Source organism: Nicotiana tabacum, chromosome 15 (assembly GCF_000715075.1).
Source record: "Nicotiana tabacum cultivar K326 chromosome 15, ASM71507v2, whole genome shotgun sequence".
Lineage (NCBI taxonomy): Eukaryota > Viridiplantae > Streptophyta > Magnoliopsida > Solanales > Solanaceae > Nicotiana > Nicotiana tabacum.
In genome coordinates this window covers 8091973-8101145 of record NC_134094.1, presented here as the reverse complement: position 1 = coordinate 8101145, position 9173 = coordinate 8091973, and the positions used below count along the sequence as shown (strand labels likewise).

Genomic DNA, 9173 nt, shown 5'->3' with positions numbered 1-9173 from the left:
GGGAGAAGGAGAAAAGGGACAATTAAAATCGAACTCATATATATATATATATATATATTGCGTGAAAAACCATACTATACAACACATATTAGGTTATTATAAGCTGTGATTGATGCAAAATCTCTTCATTCTCGTATTCATTTCAATTTACGTGACATACCTTTTTTATTAGTCTGTTCGAAAAAGAATGATATAACTTATATTTGAAAATAATTTATCTTCAAACTTACAAATTTACTCATTTTAATTACTCTTAATGAGAAGCTTTTGCAGTTTTAAAAATCTTAATTTTTTTCCTTAAATTCCGTGTCGTGCCAAACTACGTTATATAAATTGAAACGGATCGAGTACTTTCTTTCTTCTTTATCAATGCAATTAGTGAAAAGTTACCAAAAGTATTGAAGTTACTTGTTAAGTCATTCAAGCAATAGATAAATAGTAAAAGAAAAGTTACAATTACATTTAAAACATAGTAGTACTTCTTAATTACTTATCAAGAAGATGGACTAGGCAAACAACTAGGTGTATGGAAATTATGTTCTCTTTCAAGATTAAGGCTCAAGCCTTTTGCTTTGCTAGTATAAAGCCTTTTGATATTAGACTTTTGTTCATTTAACAACTTGGCTAAACTTCTCTTTGCATTGGCTCTAAAAGGACAATTTGATGCTAAATATCCATCTACCAAATGCAAATATGCCTCCAAATCATGGCAACAAGCAACATCTGCATCAGGCTTTAAAAATGGTGACATTCTTGTGTCAACTCTTAGTTCTGTTCCAACATGTGAATATGCCCATGGCATACTTTTGTCAAGCACATTTAGCACACCACTCGCAATTCCCGACTCCCTTAATTTTTTATCGAGTGATTCGCTCACAAACATCCCTGGAACTCGAGTGATTAAATCTTGATTGTTCACGATACGTAGGACTTTAACGTTTTTTGAGGTTAATCGATCTGCAAAGCTTCGATTGCCCACTCGAGGACCCCCGAATGAGAAAACAGCCACGGGTGGTGCATCGGGTGCACATGTACTAATTTCATCTGCAACTAACAAAGCCAAGGCTGCTCCAAGACTATGTCCTGTTACAGTAATACTTAAATTCTCACCTTTGTAATGTTCAATGAGTCTTTGCACTTCATTAACTACTGATTCAGCTAAACTTGGAACATTAACACCAGTTGTTTGAAACAAACTCAAGAATCCACATTCCACTTTAGCTTGTCCGTCAGCTGAATCTGTTTCTGTCTTTGCTGGAATTTGAACCATCAAATCACGAAAGTTTTCTCCCCATTCGAGACAAGTTGCAGTGCCACGTAGAGCTATGACAATATCCCTCCGTCCCATACGTTGAATCTCTGACCGATCATCACAAACCGCGACATAACCAATCCAACTCGACCTTTGAGTCATCCATCCAAGGTCTGGTGCAATGTCGTCCACCCATTGTGGCAATCCAACGGACGACGTTGCATACAGACTCTTGGTCACCTTATATGACTTATCGGGCAATGCCACGTGTCTCGGGCCTAACAACCCTTCTCCTTGAGAAGTTGAAGGATTTGAATGAAAACAATGATAAGCTGCTTGAATAAACTCACCATATCGAATCAATTCTCGCCTTAAATTCTCATTTAAAGGATCGATTAAGCCTAACCAATCATTGCTACCGTGAAATTCTTTCCACCTACTACCAAGACTATTTCTTGGAGAATATTCAATGTTATTATTTGATAACATTTTTTGTAGCCTGTTTAAATATCTTGGTGACATTTCTTCAGCAACCTTATGTTCAGGCCAAATTCTAGCCAAATTTAACCCTTCCAATAAATTCCTTCTCCTTTTTTCCTTCGACCCGTTACGCGATTCTTGAATAGCTTCATTTGAATCGACTGATTGGGTTTTTTGAGGTTGTTTTTGTAGGATTTTTTCAAGATTTGAAAGATGTTTTCTTGTCATCTCTGTTTTTACACTTTGTGTATTCAAAACACTAGGGTTTAATGGGGATCCATTGCGTTTGAAACTGGCTCTTTTTGACTGAAAAAAATGGAGATTTGTAGCCGGAAGTGTTGCTCCGATTTGCATGGTTTTAGAGAGAGAGAGAGAGAAACCAAGAAAATGTGTAAAGTTTTAGAGAGAGAGAGAGAAAGCTCAGAAGAAGAGATCAAAGTAAACGAACTAAGGCAAAGTACGATTAAAGAGCTAAGCTGAGGTATTTATAGAGGGTATAACTAAGTAAAAAACTATAACGTATATCACATTTTGTTTTATTTGCAAGCATACCATATTAAAATTAGTGGGAATTATTGAAAGAAAGAGAAGGTATTTCATTTGAAAGAGCTTTTTTATTTTATTTGAAAGAGTTCATTAATTGACTTTGATTGGCTTGACTTCATATCCTGAAAAATCTGCTTACTTGGTCCCATTGTGATTTAATTGACTAAAACACCCATATCAATCATCCTTCAACTTTTGGCTTTTTTAATATATTTTCAAGTTATATACATCGATAGTGTAATTATTTTTATAGTATAGTCGTCCAAAAGTTATCTGTAGGTAACCTCCAGAAAAAGCGTGATTCATAATCTTAAAAATACGGCAAATTAATTGCTATAACAAGTAAAACTAACATGATAGTATAAAATTTTTACATCAGTCGTATATAAGTTAAATTCATTGGTAATTAACAATTTAGCATGTTACTATCGGTTAAATTATATTTATCACTTTTTACACTAGCATATAACTAAAATCCTTTTAATAAAATTATATATTTTAAAGTCTTCAACCTTTTTGTGTTTCACTTTTAGATTCAATTCCAATTATAAAATGTCAAATGTGCCCTCAAGGGTTGACAACACTGTCTGCAAATTGGCTCTTTCAACTTTTTATAGTTCACACTTCTTACATCATGCTTTATGTTTTCGACTTTCAACCGTGTTGTTGACAAATAGTAGGTTGAAAAGAACTTATTATATGTCGTAAATTAAGTGATCTTTTTCAAACAAAGAAAATGAATCGGCTATCTTTTTCTTCTTCTGGCGTTTGGTATTTCCATTGGAGTAATACTAAATTTGAATTCACGCAAAGCCCTATATTAGTAGTAAAGCGCTCTAATAAAAGCAGTTCCAGTAAATTATTGTTTATACCTTAATATTCTAAAATGTGATGTAAATTGAAACAAAGAAAGTAATACGTTAAATACATCATGAATTTGTGATGCATCCCTTATTGTAATACTGATATTTCAAATTAATTTTTCGTCCTACAATCAAAATCATGAGATGTGTCATCTTTTTCTGTTTTAAAGAAAATTAAACGATTTATTTTTTTATGAAAAAAAATTAGTCTAAAATTTACTAACGAGTGGTTGATTATTTAACTTTCCACTTAGAATAAAGTTCGAAATTGATTTTGAATACTATATTCCCAAGGAAATATGACTAAATTCAGAATCGAAAATAAAAGAGGACAGCAAAAAAGACATTTTTTATGTCACTGGCTTTTCTTGCATCTGTCCACTTTGCAAACCAAATTCCCCCTTTTTATTCATTTCCAGTTTCTTGTAAGATTCCTTAAGCCAAAAGTAGAAACTAAAGAACTAAGAGCACGTTTGTACATAAGAAATTTTATTTTTTTCGAAAAATTTACACTTTTCGAAATTAATATTTGGTCATAAATTTTCACCAAGATCACTCACAGAACTTTAAAAACAACCCAAAATTATATTCATGTCCAAACACAATTCTAATTTTCAAATATCATTTTTACTTGAATTTTTTTTTTCACTTTCTTTTTTGAATTTTACAATTCTTATGTCCAAATGCCCACTAAAAGTTGTTCCATTCCTCTGAAGAAAAAGGCAGAATTTAATTTTCTTATATTGATTATCTGAAAAGTTTATGTTGACTAGTATCAGCTTTTTGCATGTCAAACTAAAACTTGGGCGAAAAGAAAAGCACAGTTAATGTAGTAAAACTTGACTTCAGGAAAAGCTTTAAAATTAAGTTAGAAATTCTAAAAAGGACACTTAAAAAAATTTAAGAATTCCACTCTTAAGATATGAAACCGGACTTAAGGCTATATTTTTTGTACCACAAAATTTGCTTTAACCCTAATTTTACAGTATAGTTTCAATTAAATCCTGTTCGAACTATATAGTTTCGCCTTATAGAGTTGTCACGAGTGCAATAATATTGCGCATCTATAAAGATCACTTTTAGTTCGCGGGCAAAACTATTTATATTCGGCAGCTGTCACACCTCATTTTCCCCTGGGGATAGGGAGTTTTTCCAATTTAAGTAATATTATTCGAAATGAGATTATTTATTTGATTAGAGTCGCCACTTGGAATATTTGTTATGGCGTCCCAAGTCACCGGTTTATTTTAAAATCCCAAATCGAGAAAATTGACTCTTATTTATGGTCCGCGAACACAGAAGACCAGGTAAGGAATTCTGTTAACTCGGGAGAAAGTGTTAGGTATTTCCGGATTCCGTGATTTTAGCACGGTCGATTCAATCATACCAGGCTTAATTGTTAATTACGTGTTTAAGAACCTATGTGCATTTTCTCTTTTACCGCTTTTAAATTATGGCGTTATGGATTTATTTTTGAAACGAATCACGTGTGCATGGATCCATTTTATTTGGGGCGCTAAAATAATGTCACGCGTATGTGTACACGATTAATCAAACTTTATTATACTTAAGGATTGTTTGGCTAAAGTCGCGCAAACGCGTACCTTGATTTATTTTGGGAATCATAATAATTTCACGCGAACGTGTACACAATCACAATAGTAAATTAAAAACCCGCCTAAGTATTCTACGAATGTTTCATGAGTTGATTATTTTCCTAAGATTTTAGATTATTGGGAAAGTCCAAGAATTATGGAATTATTGATGGAAAATGTAGTAAATTAGTTATGGAAAGGCGGGCTAGCTTATTCAATTATTTAAGGAAAAAGGCTAAAATTGTTATACTGGGTCGGATGAAGTTCAACTTTTTGAGGCCCAAATTCTTCTATTTCATTATAGTCCAAAACTAAACTATCGTATGTCAACCAATCCCAACTCAATGCCAAATCTTCACGGCCCAAGACACACATATACAAACAAATCACATGGCCTAATTTATTAACTAATTAATCAAATATAAACTCTAAAATTTATTCAGCAAAACAATCAAAACTCATGGCAAATTAGGATATGAACCAATAAAAATTCTTCAACAAATACCACAAGCAAACACATAAATAGAGATTCATGAACAAACATAATAAAAAGATCGATCAAAAAATATAAATCAAAAGAGGCAAGAACGGACCTCAATCAACCGCAATTTTTATTTAAAATGGGAGCTCTCAAATCCAAGTACAATTGAAGAGATTCAACTTAATACTTCTGCTAGAGATCTGAACCAAGATCGAAGGCTTCTAAAGGCGATATCGCTAGAACTTCGAACTGCCGAACTCGAACATCACATCACTTTAACGATGGTTTCGGAACTGATTTTGAAGTTCTTTTCGAGCTATTTCGCAGTTGGTTTTGCTGGATTTTTCGAAAGAAAGAGGAAGGAAGAATGACACGAGTAGAAATTTCCTTAGCGTAGAAAAAGGAAAAGAAAATTCTCTCAATTCTCTCCTCTCTCTTTTTTCTCTCTCTCTTTTCTCCTCTCTTTCTCCTCACATTTCTCTTCTATTTATAGAAAAAAATCAAATATTTTTTAGATTTTTATTTTATTATTTTTTAATTAAAAAATAAATTCCCACTTCCCATTTTTCTTCTTTTTTAAAAAATAAATAAATTTCTCACTTTCCTTTAATTTTATTTTTTAATTTTCCCACTTTTTAAACTTTTTTTTTATTTTTTATTTTCCACTTATTTTACTTTTCTTTTTTTTATTTCCACTTATTTTACTTTACTTTTTTTAATTTTCACTGATTTTACTTTTTTTTAATTTCCAATTTATTTTACTTTTATTTTTTAATTCCAACTTTTTTTTCTTTTCATTTTTAAAATTTTCACATTCTTTTACTTTTATTTTTTTAATTTTCTATTTTCTTTTACTTTTTATTAAACAATTTTCACCTACTTTTACTTTTACTTTTTTATTCCATACTTTTAATTTTTCTATTATTTTATTCCCATCCGAAAATTAAAAAATATATTTAATTTTTCCGTTTTTTTTAAATTTATTTTATTTTAAAATAAAGATAAAAAATAAAAATAAAACTAATAGTAATAATTTGACCTTTTAAATTATTTCTAATTCTTACCCTCTCTATATAAAAAATATATATTAAATTTCTAAAAATATTTACATAGTAGAAGGTGATAAAAATTCTAATATAGTAAAAAATTAGGTGCTCACAGCTGTCCCTCTTTGCTTGGAAACATGAAGGGTTTTCAGGCAAAGACTAGGAGAGCCATATGACTAATTTTTGACCAAATCATTATTCAAAAGGAAAAGAAATAAAATATAGGGTGCAACCGAGTTCTGATTTTGGACAGCCTACATATCCCGGGTTATAGGGGAATCAAGTCACGTGTAGTTCAAGGAGAATGGTGGAATGATGAGTTGAAGCGTCCAGCGAGGTTCCATCGAGGCTCCAGTCTGCGGTCATGCTATTATAAAAAAGAAACTAAACAAGCCTATCATCTATGAGTTACAAGATTCCTATCTATGAGTCATCTGAAACTTGATCTTGAGTCTTGACTGGTTCTTCATGCAGACTCTGATCTAAACCTTGATACTTGCTAGCTGTAGGTACTAGTTCATTGTTCTATAGCTTCTTCTAATCAAAACAAGACTCCAATGATCGTGGCTTCAGTCATGTCTTGAGCATTCCATATCTTTTCAACTGCTTTTGCATTTTGGATTCACCTATTTTTTCTTTTCTTTTATTCTAAATTGATACTTATTCTTTTGGTCATCTCGAACCCTGTGCTTCGAGGTAAAACCTACTCAGACACCAAAACAAACAAACAGACGAAAATTTTCTGCCCCAGTTTGCACTAGAAAAATTTCGTGAATTATTGTAACAAAATTCTAAACTACTTCTTTATTGAAAGCAATAAAAAGTCGGGAATGGTCTACCCCAGAAAAAATAGAGACTAGGGAATGAAACAAACTAGGGAGTGGAGACCCTATATTGAAAAAATGACTAGGGATTGGTGTACTATGATACTGATAAGGAAATGTAACCAGAGGTTGGTACCCTGTATTACGGAAAAAGAATGTAATCAGGGGTTAGTACCCTGTATTACTGAAAAAGAATGTAGTCATGGGATGGCGTCCTGTATTACTAAAAGGAAATGTAACCAGGGAATGTCACCCTGTATTATGGAAAATAAATATAACCAGGGGTTGGTGCCCTGTATTACTGAAATAAAAATGAATGCCTTGGGCGAAAATATTCTACCTCGGTTAAACTGTGAAAAGCGAGCCTGGGCGAAGAGTACTTCTACCTGGAATATGAGTTGGATCTCCCTAGGCGAAAAGTTTCTACCTGGGTTAAGCTACGTAAAACAACCTGAGCGAAGAGTACTTCTACCCGAAACTATGGGCTGGATCCCCCTAGGCAAAAAGGTTCTACCTGGGTTAATCTACGTAAAACAACCTGACTGAAGAGTACTTCTACCCGGAACTATGAGCTGGATCCCCCTAGACGAAAAGGTTCTACCTGGGTTAAGCTACGAAAAATATCTTGAGCGAAGCGTACTTCTACTCGGAAACTATGAGCTAGATCCCCCTAGGCGAAATGGTTCTACCTGGGTTAAGCTACGAAAAACAACCTGAGCGAAGAGTACTTCTACCCGAAACTATGAGCTGGATCTCCCTAGGCGAAAAGGTTCTACCTGGGTTAAGCTACGAAAAACAGCCTGAGTGAAGAGTACTTCTACCCGGAAACTATGAGGTGGATCCCCCTAGGCAAAAAGGTTCTACCTGGGTTAAGCTACGAAAAACAACTTGGGCGAAGAGTACTTCTACCCGGAACTATGAGCTTGATCCCCCTAGGCAAAAAGGTTCTACCTGGGTTAAGCTACGAAACACAGCCTGGGAGAAGAGTACTTCTATTCGGAAACTATGAGCTGGATCCCCCTAGAGGAGAAAAGGTTCTACATGGGTTAAGCTACGAAAAACATCCTGGGTGAAGAGTACTTCTACCCGGAACTATTTGCTGGATCCCCCTAGGCGAAAAGGTTCTACTTGGGTTAAGTTACAAAAAATAGCCCGGGCGAAGAACACTTCTACCCGGAACTACGGGTTGGATCCCCCTAGGAGAAAAGGTTCTACCTGGGTTAAGCTACGAAAAATAAGCCTAGGCGAAGAGTACGTCTACCCGGAAATATGAGCTGGATCCCTCTAGGCGAATAGGTTATACCTGGGTTAAGCTACGAAAATAATCTGTAATAGTGATGCATGCTGAAAATAAAAGAAAATAGAGATTTTGCGAAACTCACCTTTGGTGACATTCGTCCTTTAGGAATCACCATTCTGCACTGCTTTGTTCCTACTGCAAACAAAGAAAGATTGTGAGTTTTAAAAGTGGTAGTCGGTTTGTGGCCTTGATGTCTTTGACAGTTTGGCTTTGTGCACATCTTCTTTTGATGATGATGTCAATCTGTCACTAGATGTTTCATGAATACCACTTGCATTTATGGCCCTAGAGAGCCTTTGACTTTTCAAACTTTTACATGACGGTTGGTCGCGTGGGACTTAATCTTTTCAATTTGATTTTGCCTTTGTGGCATTTCACTTTCGACTTCTTTCCTCCAAAACTTTCAATTTCAGAGTATTGGGGAACCTTTGGCTTTTCAAACTTTGCCCAAACGGTTAGCCACTTGGGATTTAACCTATTCAACTTTATTTTTCCTTGTAGGCACTTTCAATTTAATTTCCTCCTTTCGATAGTTTTTGATTTCAAATCATAAGCCACCATGGCCAATCGGGGTTGACTTGATGCCCCTGTCAAGGTTGAGTGCCTCTTGAATATTAGCTTGTATCAAATGAAAGCCCTGTAAATCAGTCTTGCTATCCTTTCTTTGCCTTAGTTTTGGAATAGAGTTAGACCGAAAGGGATTCAAAGAACAACAAACAATGAAATGGACAATGAATTTAGACAAGATATATCCCTTTCGGGGGAAGGAAAGAAGGACTTATCTGA

At 34.1% G+C, this 9173-nt stretch overlaps 1 protein-coding gene across 1 annotated transcript; it reads right to left on the bottom strand.

The window, feature by feature from the left end:
* Nucleotides 1-436: 436 nt before the first annotated feature.
* LOC107808491 (phospholipase A1-Ibeta2, chloroplastic-like) lies at nucleotides 437-2199 on the bottom strand. The gene has a single exon (XM_075230491.1). It carries the CDS (start codon nucleotides 2084-2086, stop codon nucleotides 494-496), a length of 1593 nt encoding a protein of 530 aa, XP_075086592.1. The 5' UTR covers nucleotides 2087-2199; the 3' UTR covers nucleotides 437-493.
* Nucleotides 2200-9173: the final 6974 nt, after the last annotated feature.

Coding starts and splice junctions, on each gene's coding strand:
- LOC107808491 (XM_075230491.1), bottom strand. CDS start 2,086: ATGCAAATCGGAGCAACACTTCCGGCTACAAATCTCCATTTTTTTCAG.